Source organism: Aphidius gifuensis, linkage group LG3, assembly GCF_014905175.1.
Source record: "Aphidius gifuensis isolate YNYX2018 linkage group LG3, ASM1490517v1, whole genome shotgun sequence".
In the NCBI taxonomy this organism is placed as follows: domain Eukaryota; kingdom Metazoa; phylum Arthropoda; class Insecta; order Hymenoptera; family Braconidae; genus Aphidius; species Aphidius gifuensis.
Window position 1 is genome coordinate 10,758,446 of NC_057790.1, and position 13,167 is coordinate 10,771,612.

The following is a 13,167-nucleotide window of genomic DNA, read 5'->3' on the forward strand; positions in this document are numbered from 1 at the left end:
AAAAATAAATTTACATGTATTTTATTTATAGAATAAATAAAAAATGTCCAAGGAAAAGCAGTAGCTAAGGAACTAATGTGACTAAGGGATTATTTCCTTGGAACATAATTCTTTGGCAGCCTCAATTTCTTAGCTACATCTTCTCCTTAGCTACTGCTTTTCCTTAAAAATTTTTTTTTTTAGAAAAAATAAATTTACATGTATTTTATTTATAAAACGAGATCACTGGGCGCGCTTCGCGCGCTTGTTTTTCTTATAAAAATGAGAAGATAGTTTTTTAAAAAATATTATCACAATCATACTTTCTCTTCATGTCATTATTCATTGAGCTATTTTGTAAAAATAGTAATTCACATTTATGTTTCAATTATTTTCATTGTTATTTAGTAATAATTTAAAAAAAAAAAACAACACTCTGTTCACACGAATAAAACACAATTTTTAAAAAAGATAGAGTTTAAACAAATTCGTACAGCCACTGTTGAAGCAAAACTCATTTCTTTATGACATTTTTGTGGATGTTTAGTTGGATCATTTTTTATTCCACTATTCAGTTTTTCATGGCTGAGTATTTTTGATAACTTAATCATTCAGTTACAAAAAGAGCAAACTATAATTATGTTTTCTCATGTCTTTTAAAAAACCCTTTTCATAATTTACCCATAATACTTTATTCATCAAAGTCTCGATCACTTTATTTTCGATTCTTTTATTTCTGTGATGCAATTCCCAATTAATTAATTAAACATTCATTTCAAAATTACTCATGTTCATAATAAAATATTTCTAAATAGAATTTTCCCGAAATGATTCCTATATTCAAAAAACACCTCATGAAAAAAACTACAGGAAAAAAAAAATGTAAATTTTTTAAATTAATATGGTTAAGCTTGTGTTTTATTTTTTTAAATTGTAAAATTCATATTAAAAAAATATAAAAACACGTCTCCGTTTTTTTATTTTATTAATAGGTAATTTTCATTTGATTTCGTCCTTAGATTCTTCTTTTCCTCCGTAAAATATTAATTATACAATTTTTTTATGATAAATTTTACTTTTCATTTTTGTCCGTGCAGTACTTCTATCCTAAAAAATTTTAAAATCAATTTTGACTCTTTTTTATATTTGCTATAACTTGTACACGAAATACGACGTTTCCTGCTTCAAGTCATGTACATAAAACATATATTTCTAAATAGAATTTTTGTGAAACTATGAATCTGAGACTTCAAACTCACCCTCAATAAAAATCTCCAAACAATTTCATGAAATGATTATAACTCTTTATTTTATGCAGTTTTATATTTACCACGACTTGTAGATAAAATAAATTCAAAAAGTGGCTAATATTTCGTTTTTCTTGAGCCATTTGTCAAATCATAAACTAAAGATCTGAAAAATCATGCGCCTATTCTAAAATCTTCTTTTTCAATTATTTTTCATTTATGTTGATTATTAATTTTCAAAAAAATTTCGACATTATATTTTCACGAATAACATATAATTTATAAACAATGCAATTTCCGGCAACCTTTGTCGAAAAAAAATCCATTTCTTTATAACATTTTTGTGCTTACTTCAAACATTTTCCATTTTACTATTCCGTTTTCAGGGGTATGTATATTTTTGATTAATTAATCATTCATTCACACAGAGCGAATTATTATGTTCTTAAGTATTTTTAAAAAAAAAATTCTTCTTAAATATGATCCCGAGTGGAAATCTGGTCAGGCTAGCCCGATTTGACTTCAAGTCTTGATTGAGACTTGATCAAGGTTCTCTTAACACTGGAAGCCTGATCGAAATTTGATCAATATTTGATCAAGATGCTTGATTAAGGATAACTCGATCAAGATTGGATCAAGGAACCCTTAACTCATCCTTAAGGTTGTTGGTAAAAGTCATCGTCGAACCAATATTTGTAGTTTGAGGGGCCCGTATATCGTAACGCTAAATCTCATGCCCGGGTACCCGAAATTTTGTTGCGCTTCTGTCTCGAAAACCGGCTTTTAAGTGTGTCCGTGCATATACAGACAGACACTAACACTACTGCTAGCAAGCAAGTACAGTACACAGCTACATTATATGCTTGTGTGTGTCACGTCTGTGCGCATCACTTGCCGCGAGAAAGCAAATATTTTTTTTTTTAAAACTTGAATAACTTTTAAAATCCGAGGCAAACATACTTTGTTTTTTCAAATCATATTCGTTTTTTTCTTATCTACAATTTGATAGAAAAAAATAAGCTTTCGAGTAGAGAACGAATCTAGTACATGCTGTTTAAGAAAAAAAAAATTGTTTCGCCCTATACTCGTGTATAAAAGTTGTCAACTTTGACAGTCATTATCTTAAAAAAGCCGAGGCAAAAAAAATTGAAATAAATTGTCAAGATAGATAATTATTTCATTTAAAAAATAAGCCTAATTAAAAAAAAATCGAGTAGAAATTCAATTATTTACCAACAACCTTAATAAGGCCAGCCTGATCAAGAATCGATCGAGAAAACCTTAACTTATTCTTAATAAGGCCAGCCTGATCAAGAATTGATGGAGAAAACTTCTCTTTATTAAGGCCAGCCTGATCAAAGAACTTCTTCAAAAAAATTGCCTAGCTTTGATACATGTAAGACTAATAAATATTTTCCAATGAAATTTTAGTGAGATCATGACTAATATCAAGACAACACCAACATATTATTACCTTTAAAGTTTCGAATCCTCATTTTATTTGTTTCAATTTCTTTTCATTACATAATTCACCACAACTTCTAAACAAAGTGTTTTGCTTCTAAACAAACTCATTTTCGTGAATTATTTATAAGATGTGAAAGAAGAAATTATAAAAATAAACTCCTATGCCATTAATCATATCAACATGACCAGTTCCATCAATAAATTATAACAGTCATATATTTATCAATAGTTATACTGAAATTTACTTTATTTACATAAAGAGACATGTATATATGTATATATATTCTACTTTTTTGTCAAAATAGAATGATTACATTCTCAATTGTCAATAAAATTGTGAATAAAATGATTCCCTTTTTTTTTTTTTTTTTGTTTCTAAATAGAATGTATGTGGATGTTATATAGATACATACTTTTATTTTCTTGATTTTTCCATCATCATATTAATAAAGTTATATATAAATCAGTTCATTTATTATCAATAAAAACAGTTATTATAATTTAAAGACTATTTTTTGTTCAAGCGATCTGTCAAATCTTGATTTCAAAATATATAAACAAATAAATTTATTGAATACCTTAACGACAGGAAAAAAAAAAAAAATGTGAGCGACTGAGAAAGAAAATTTGTTTAATTATTTCATTAACAACCGACAAAGACAGAGATGACAAATGACATAAGAATGACAAAGAGAACCAAATAACCAATCAAATCTTAGGAAGATCGATGACAACTGTCCTTTTTATATAAGGATAAATAAAAAATGTCCAAGGAAAAGCAGTAGCTAAGGAAAAGATGTAGCTAAGGAATTAATGTGACTAAAGGATTATTTCCTTGAAGAATTATGTTTCGAGGAAATAATTCCTTAGTCATATTAATTCTTTATAAATAAAATAAAATACATGTAAATTTATTTTTCAAAAATACAAATGTCCAAGGAAAAGCAGTAGCTAAGGAAAAGATGTAGCTAAGGAATTGAGGCTGCCAAAGAATTATGTTTCAAGGAAATAATTCCCTAGTCACATTAATTCCTTAGCTACATCTTTTCCTTAGCTACTACTCATGGACATTTTATTTATTTATAAATAAAATACATGTAAATTTATTTTTAAAAATACAAATTTCAAGGAAAAGCAGTAGCTAAGGAAAGGATAGTAGCTAAGGAATTGCCATGCCAAATTATGTTTGGGAAATAATTCCTTAGTCACATTAATTCCTGCTTCATCTTTCCCTACTACTTTTCATGGACATTGTTTATTTATTTTATAAATAAAATACATGTAAATTTTTTTTTTTTAAATACAAATGTCCAAGGAAAAGCAGTAGCTAAGGTATAGATGCAGCTAAGGAATTGAGGCTGCCAAAGTATTATGGTTCAAGTAAATAATTCCTTAGTCACATTAATTCCTTAGCTACTGCTATTCCTTGGACATTTTTTATTTATTTTATAAATAAAATACATGTAAATTTATTTTTTAAAAATACAAATGTCCAAGGAAAAGTAGTAGCTAAGGTAAAGATGCAGCTAAGGAATTGAGGCTGCCAAAGGATTATGTTTCAAGGAAATAATCCCTTAGTCACATTAATTCCTTAGCTACATCTTTTCCTTAGCTACTGGTTTCATGGACATTATTTATTTTATAAATAAAATACATGTAAATTTATTTTATAAAAATACAAATGTCCAAGGAAAAGCAGTAGCTAAGGAAAAGATGTAGCTGAGGAATTGAGGCTGCCAAAGAATTATGTTTCAAGGAAATAATTCCTTAGTCACATTAATTCCTTAGCTACATCTTTTCCTCAGCTACTGCTTTTCCTTGGACATTGTTTATTTATTTTATAAATAAAATACATGTAAATTTTTTTTTTAAAAATACAAATGTCCAAGGAAAAGCAGTAGCAAAGGAATTAATGTGACTAAGGAATTATTTCTTTGAACCAAAATTTTTTGGCAGCCTCAATTCCTTAGCTACATCTTTTCCTTAGCTACTGCTTTTTCTTGGACATTTTTTATTTATTTTATAAATAAAATACATGTAAATTTATTTTTTAAAAATACAAAATTTCCAAGGAAAAGCAGTAGCTAAGGAGAAGATGTAGCTAAGGAATTGAGGCTGCCAAAGAATTATGTTTCGAGGAAATAATCCCTTAGTCACATCAATTCCTTAGCTACTGCTTTTCCTTGGACATTTTTTATTCATTTTATAAATAAAATACATGTAAATTTTATTTTCAAAAATACAAATGTCCAAGGAAAAGCAGTAGCTAAGGTAAAGATGTAGCTAAGGAATTGAGGCTGCCAAAGAATTATGTTTCAAGGAAATAATTCCTTAGTCACATCAATTCCTTATCTACTGCTTTTCCTTGGACATTTTTTATTCATTTTATAAATAAAATACATGTAAATTTTATTTTCAAAAATACAAATGTCATTTCCACCGAAATTCTAGTAATTATCTAGTGATTAAAGATCTTGCAAGCATTTCTATAGCGTGGAGACACCGCTTTAGAGTGGAATCGGCAGAAGATCATGGGAAACCTCATGCGCATGCGCGAATATTGAAGCACACAAAGGCAAATTGTATATCTGTGTGTACTGGTGTGTACAAGAATTGTGAGTGGGAATCATGAAGACTAGAGAACAGCATCAGCAGTCCAATTCACGGGGCATTACAATTTAGGGCTTTTTTCCTCTACTGGCGGCGCTTGTAGAGCTTTTGTATGTGAAATCTATATAAAAAAAATTTGACAAGCACCATCAGTGGCAAAAAAAAGCCCTAAATTGTAAAAAATTTGCCCTGTGAATTGGGCTGCTGTTAATTTATAAGGAATTAATTTAGCCAAAAAAATTAACAGCCCATGGAAAAATCATCAGATCAAATCAGCACCCACAGTCCAATTCACAGGGCAAATTTTATAAATAAAATACATGTAAATTTATTTTTCAAAAATACAAATGTCCAGAGAAAAGCAGTAGCTAAGGAAAAGATGTAGCTAAGGAATTAATGTGACTAAGGGATTATTTCCTTGAAATATAATACTTTGGCAGCCAAATGTAATAATGTAATAATGTTTTAATTCTAATGAAATTTTTTATACACGTTGATGAATTTATTTATTATTTATCCTGTAATAAAAAAGAAAGGTTTGACAGCTGTGTACAGTGGTGTGAGTGAGAGTTTAATAAATCATTTAGTTCATTTTATAAAAAAAGAGGGCACTTTCAACTATCATACACTTTATGTAGTAGAGTGAAACAGGCAGAAGAGGGTCATGAGAAACCTTCTGCACATGCGCGAATATTAAAGCACACAGAGGCAAATTGTATATCTGTGTGAACAGATTCATTCCCACTCACAATTCTTTTACACACAGATATACAATTTGCCTCTGTGTGCTTTAATATTCGCGCATGTGCAGAAGGTTTCTCATGAACTCCTTCTGCCGCAGTCCAATTCACAGGGCATTACAATTTAGGGCTTTTTTCCTCCACTAGCGGCGCTTGTGAAGTTTTTGTATATAAAATCTATATAAAAAAAATTTTACAAGCGCCATCAGCGGCAAAAAATAGCCCTAAATTGTAAAAAATTTGCCCTGTGAATTGGACTGCTGGTTTCACTCTATGATACGTATGATTATATGATACCCCGAAAATCGTCGAATTACCCATCACTGATCGCAGCCAATGGGACATTAATTTCTATAGCGTGGTGTTACCGCTTAAAAACAAATTGTATGTCTGTATGAACGAGAATTGGGGAGCGTTCGATAGCTGCAGTCCAATTCACAGGGCATTACTATTTAGGGCTTTTTTTCACCACTCACGGCGCTTGTGAAGCTTTTGTATGTAAAATCTATATAAAAAAAAATTTTACAAGCGCCATCAGCGGTAAAAAAAAGCCCTAAATTGTAAAAAATTTGCCCTGTGAATTGGACTGCTGCACTCCAATTCTGCACCTGTATTCAGCAGTCCAATTCACAGCACCCGGGGTGCATTCCTTTAATAAAAAATTTTTTTTCGTTTTGCCATTTCGCTCTGTAATACCGACTAAAAACTAGAAACAGAAACAACGACAAAAGTGATAAAATTCTCTATTCCATATTCCAGACTTTACAGTTCACGATAAAGTGTAGTACGACCTATGTGACAATAACAAACAATCACAACAAGTCAATTTTTTATTCATTTCAGTTTGATATAAACATTGAACAGCAGTCCAATTCACAGGGCAAATTTTTTACAATTTAGGGCTTTTTTTTGCCGCTGATGGCGCTTGTAAAAATTTTTTTTATATAGATTTTACATACAAAAGCTTCACAAGCGCCGTGAGTGGTGAAAAAAAGCCCTAAATTGTAATGCCCTGTGAATTGGACTGCTGTTATCCATCTAATAATTGGGAGCCAAAAAAAATAATGTCATGTGCCAGTACTGCCACTACAAGAAACAGCTTTTTCCTATAAAATTTTGGCCGGTATTACAGGGTGAAATTGCAAAAGGAAAAAAAATTTTTTATTAAAGGAATGCACTCCAGTATTCACGGGGCAAAAATTGTTCTCATTAAGGCTTTTCTTTCCGCTGATGGCGCTTGACAAAATTTTTTTTATATACATTTCACATAGAAAAGCTTCACAAAGGCCACCATCGGAAAAAAAACGCCCTATATCTATCACCAGCAGTCCAATTCACAGGGCAAATTTTTTACAATTTAGGGCTTTTTTTTGCCGGTGATGGCGCTTGTCAAATTTTTTTTATATAGATTTCACATACAAAAGCTTCACAAGCGCCGCCAGTGGAAGATAAAAGCCCTAAATTGTAATGGCTCGTGAATAGAACTGCAACGCCACTCGGCGGCTCTTTCACTGCCCGAGTGCCCGAGCATCTGGCAACTCAAACACCGCCGGTCACCGTTTCTGTTTTTCACGCTTGCTAGATAGATCATGTTAGATACTGAGTCCTAACTGGATATGGAAGATTCGACATATTTTTAATAATATGTGGAATAAAGATAATCAGTGCGTTTTTTTATTATTAATAGTAATAAGTGGATTAGTTTTTGTTTATAAATCATTCAAAAGCATAGGTGGTGCACTAGTATTTTTTCTAGCCGTCATTTTTGGATATTGTACTTTGATGGTAAATCGTGCTTATACATTTGAACTTTGTCAAATAATAAAAACATTCTATTGGAACAATATTGTTGAAAAAATGGAGCGTCGCCGTCGGAGTACTTATCAATTAAGCTCAGATTTCTTTGAGGTATCTCGAAGAGGACACAACTTACCTGCTCCACTAGTCGAGGAATTAAGTCCAATTCGTAAGGTTAACTATTACAATTGCAAATCGAAGTTTTTGGCTTGTGAGGGTCGTCGATCACTTGACAAATTGACATCATCATCACTTATTCATTGGGATTCATGTGGAAAAAAAATTGTTGATGTTGACAATGGCATAACTGGTACAAGTAGTCATTTATTTAAAATATCAGTTCCTTTATTCTCAAGCAATCAAAATATAATAAGTTTTTCTCCGCCAGATCCACAATGGGGCTCGAGTTTTGGTCCAAAAATAACATCACGATCAATGGGTGTGCAGAGCATTCAGACTAGTGCTGGTCCTCTTTTGGCGTCAAGCAGATACAATATTGATCCTAAGAAAGTATTTATTCCATATTGGTTGTTGATATTCAACAAGATTAATAATTTGTGTTTATTTTTTTCTCTCTTATTTAGGACATACACTGACATAAGATCACCAGGCCTTACGTCACGTCTAACTAAATATGCCGCAGAAGCAAATACAAAATTAATTCATCAATCGCAGTATCGATCTGGTCAATTTCCCAAAATAAATTTAAGCTCGAGTCCAATACCAATTGTTAATTTAAAATCAACAAAGTTAAATACACCAGTTAAAGTGAGGATAGCTCAGCCGAAAACAAAATATTCATCACTAGATAAACACAAATTGTTGTCAAGTTGTAAAGTTAACAAAAGTATAAAAACGTCAAGTGTCGGGCAAGTATTGCGTGAAATATCATTGAAAAGACATGCATCAACAGACGATATTTCTGATTTTATCAAAAAACAACGTACTGATGAATTAGAAAATTTTGAAGAAGAAATTTCCCAAAAACGTTGTCGTGACGAGTCCTCAAGATCTGAGGATGATATCAGTATTGATAAAACATCAATGAGGCCAATTAAAAAAACAAAAAAACCATCGTGTTACGATGTCTTAAGCTCATTAAGTTCGAGTAGTAATATGGTGTGTGGCGTGAAAAGGAAAGCTGAACTATCTCGCAATGACACATCTGAAATGGAAAAACCCTATAAAGCTCTGAAAAATAATAGTTTTAGAGAGTCAACATCATTGAATGTAAGCTTTGATTTTATCGAGTCAAATAAAATAAACATGAGTGATGGTGATATCAAAGAGTCAGTTAACAATCGTGATTCATTTTCGGAATTAATGCCCAAGTCACCAAAAAGAAGTTCAACTCAAGAAATTGATCAATCACAATCAAATATAGAAATCAGTCAAATATCGAGCCCAGAAAGTCCAGCTAGCCAGATGAAAAAAATCTATGCACCTATTAAATTGTCAGAAAGATTGTTTATGAAAGAGGAACCACAAAATATTGATCAATTAAAAGCTCTTATTGAGGATCAGGAAGACTCAAAAATACAATTCTCAAAAAGTAGTAGTGATGAAATTAAAAAATCAGATATTGTTATGATGCGACAGACAAGTATGAAAAACAAGCTAAAGAGTATGTTCGATGCGATATCAGGAAATGTTTCCAGCAAAATCAATCCTAGTGTGGTAATAAGAGCTGATAAAGATGATTTAATACCCGCATCAGATTCACCATTGAATACTGATCCTATGATTACCACGCTTAATTCTCTTACATCAACAACAAGCACCAATACTTCACCGATTTCAACATCAGCAATTTTACCGTATATTGAAAGAAAAAAAGATGTACCAGCGAAACATGTGACCTTCCAGTTACCGTTTTCGTCCACAGCATTAACAACCAATAGTAGTACGAATTCAACTTCAAGTCTCGTCCAGCAGCCAACTGATGCCAGTACTCCAACACCAATAGAAACATCGAATCCTTTATCGTCAGCACCGCCGTTCAACATTTCTACGTCTCCTTCAAGAACTAGTAAACCGACAATAAAGGTCGCAATATCTTCAAATCAGGCTCACGCAGCGTCAGTGGTACCAAAATTCAGTTTTGGTTCGTCTGGAAACTCATTAAGTACCATAACAACCACTAAAACTTCGGACTCTTCATTTTCACTCTCAAATATAGGGGAAAATTCAACTGCAGCATCAGGTTTCTTATTGCCAGCATCAACCACGTCCAGTGAATCTCTTGTGACATCAAGCAATGCACTTCAAATAATCTCACAAACATCATCTCCAATAGCAAAATCGAATATAATCTTTGCAACCCAGCCAGTTGTTACAACGAATCTTCTTTCTTCAGGAAACATACCATCGCTATTTGATGCTTCCTCCACCAATAAATCTCAGTCAGCTTCATTAATTTTTGATTCAACGTCAATATCTAAACCTTCAGCTAATGCCCTGGGAATCTCTGCTTCATCAAGTTCAATAACTCAAATGAACCCAACTAATGCAACAAACCTTAAAGCTGATAACGGATTTAAAATAAATGTAAGTAGCTCGGGTACTTTTCCAACGTTTGGATCTTCTGCATCTACCGCCATAACCCCAGGTAACTTTGCACCAGCAACAACGTTAGCTGCAGATATTACAACACCAGCATTTTCGTTCGACGCTTCAGATAAAAAACAATTTACCTTTGGTGTACAAAGCACATTACCAGAAACTACCGGAACAGCAATACCTACAACTTCATCTTTTACAACACCAAGTACCTCAATAGATTCTAAGTTTTCTATAGTATCTTCAGCCTCGATGTTTAGTGTTACATCACCAGCGTCATCATCAACTTCTATATTCACGTCCTCTGGCGCATCTAGCTCATTATTTCCAACAACAACAGTATCTCAAAATAATTCTCAGCAACCAACCTCAATTTTTCAGACAAGTACACAGAAAAATTTGTCAGTATTCACATCTACTTCAGCAAAAAATTTATTTGGTGTGTCAAAAACTGCACCTCTCCCTTCATTCGGAGCTACTGTTACAACTACTTCAAATTTATATAATACACCACCGACAACTGCAACATCTTCATTATTTGGTGCAAGCGGCAAATCATCTCATCTGACAACCAAACAATCACACGAATTTGGACCTACTTTCGAATCGAGTTCAATCGGTAGCTTCAGTAACAATTCAAACAATCTTTTCTCAAATAACCCAGCCTCAGATACTACCTTTTGTAAACCGAATTCTGATACACCAACGCTGGCTTTTGGAGAGTTAATTTCTGGTACATCTACATTCAAAGCAACTAACTCGGCTGTCTCAGTTTTTGGCTCTTCAACTGAAAATACACTCAATAGTTCTAATACGAATAATATAACATCAAGCTTTGGCACTTCTAATGGTTCGACATCCTTATTTCAAAATGTTACAAGTTCCGGATTTATTGCCAAAAATTCAGCTCTACCTGCTTTTGGCACACATAGTCAACCACCTCCACCATTTCCAGTTTCCAATACCAGCTTCTCGGAACTTGAACAAACTGCAAAAAATACATGTAAACCAAATCAATCAACTACTTCGTCTGGATTTGGGTCGCACAGTTTTGCATCGCCAAGTGGAAACAATGATGTCAACAGTCCATTCACCTTTGGAACATCACAGAGTGCAACTAGCCAACCTCAAGGACAATCAAGTAAAATTTTTGGATTTTCTGGCGCTGGAAGTACCACAGACAAGCAAGCTAGTAAGTCAACTTCATTGTTTCAGTTTGGTACTTCTCAAGCTGCTCAGACTAGTGGTATGATGAATTTATATCTCATAATTTGTTGTATTAAAAAAAATTTATTGAAGATAATCAATTAAATTCTGCTTATTACTTATAATTCAGGTCAATTCAACTTTAGTGCAAATACTCCTGCCTTATCAAGCACTCCATCGTTCTCAGCACAACCACCTTCTGCATTTGGACCTGGTATTGCTTCTGTTGTTGCTAGTGGTAATGGTGGAGGTGGTGGAATGTTTAGCATTGGATCAGGCTCAACAGCTCCACGAAGGGCGATTAGGCAAGCAAGACGACAAAGATAATGTAAAATGTAAATTTATTAATTATCATAATCATTGTTAGTATTAAATAATTTATGTTTGTCGTTTGTCGTTTTTTTTTTTTTTTATTGTGACAATACAAAAATTTATAAATTGTGTTGTCATATTTTTAATAAATAATAGCGTTTTTACTTGATTCAATGGGTAAATGCTTTAAAACATTGCTGTAGCAATGCGAATAGTTTTCACACCATTTCTTACACATAAATGTGATATGTTTTCTTGAATATTAATTAATAAATTTTATATTTGAAATTTAATTATAAATACGGCCTTTGATGTTGATTTCAAGTCCCATCGCCGAGCTAATATTTATGCCTTGAAGGGCTCGTAGAGTGATATGTACATACACTTGCTTCGGTTTGTCTGCTTGCGTTCGTACGATTGCACGCAAGCACTCAATGTCCCTACCCAGCTTCCGTATTCTTAAGCCGTGTGTAAAGAAATTTTTAATAATGTTTATGAAAAAATAGGTAACAAACAATTACCATTGAGGAAAAGTGAAGCAATACTTGTAGTTGTTGAAGATAATTCTTTTTATGCAGTTGGATTCATTCAAACCACTGATAAAATACATATATATTTGAACACATGGGAATTAAATTAAATAATAATTATTCACCAAGACTTGATGACATGATTAATAAAGGTATTGAAATAGCTGCAAGAGTATACAGCTGAAATATATGCTGTTATTACTAATTTAGATAGAACAAGTTTATCAAGTTTAAACTCAAAATGGATTTTAAAATGCAATTTATTTTTTGCTGAAAAAGTTGAAGAAATATTGACCAATAAAGATGTGATAAAAACAGTGAAACATTATTTGATGAGTTTCTTATTTCTGGATTAAATGACAAACTTGTTAGAAAAGGAGGATCAGTCTTGATGTTAAATAATGATTCTTGTTTACAAAACAAGAATTTGCTTTTAACATGTATAAAAAATATGACTGCAATGATGGAGATTGTCGTTGAAAAGCAATTGTTTAAAAACAAAAATATTTCAAATAAAGCATCATCAATTTTATATTATTCAGATCCACTTAGTTTCTCTCTTATAATTTGGGATGTATGCAGTGCACTTGCTAATTGTTTATTGACGTTACATGACTTGGAGTTGATGATTTTGGACTGTAAAAATAATTTAATCCTAATTAATATGCAAAAATCATGCTTATTTTTTAACTTACTTTGCTTCTTTTGGCACACATGTTT

The 13,167-nt window shown here is 32.1% G+C and overlaps 1 protein-coding gene across 2 annotated transcripts; it reads left to right on the forward strand.

Moving 5' to 3' along the window:
• The first annotated feature begins 7,543 nt into the window (after nucleotides 1–7,543).
• Nucleotides 7,544–12,140, forward strand: LOC122851927 (mucin-5AC-like). 2 transcript variants are annotated; one of them, XM_044151438.1, is made up of 4 exons: nucleotides 7,544–8,150; nucleotides 8,229–8,346; nucleotides 8,425–11,591; nucleotides 11,736–12,140. In XM_044151438.1, the coding sequence occupies exons 1-4, from the start codon at nucleotides 7,688–7,690 to the stop codon at nucleotides 11,930–11,932; spliced, it is 3,945 nt and encodes a 1,314-aa protein (XP_044007373.1). In that variant the 5' UTR covers nucleotides 7,544–7,687; the 3' UTR covers nucleotides 11,933–12,140. The 2 variants fall into 2 exon arrangements, with proteins under 2 accessions (XP_044007373.1, XP_044007372.1); XM_044151437.1 differs by having other exon boundaries at nucleotides 7,545–8,150; nucleotides 8,425–11,645.
• Nucleotides 12,141–13,167: the final 1,027 nt, after the last annotated feature.

Coding starts and splice junctions, on each gene's coding strand:
- LOC122851927 (XM_044151437.1), top strand. CDS start 7,688: ATGTGGAATAAAGATAATCAGTGCGTTTTTTTATTATTAATAGTAATA. Junction 8,347..8,424: donor AGATACAATATTGATCCTAA/GAAAGTATTTAT, acceptor TCTCTTATTTAG/GACATACACTGACATAAGAT. Junction 11,646..11,735: donor TCAAGCTGCTCAGACTAGTG/GTATGATGAATT, acceptor CTTATAATTCAG/GTCAATTCAACTTTAGTGCA.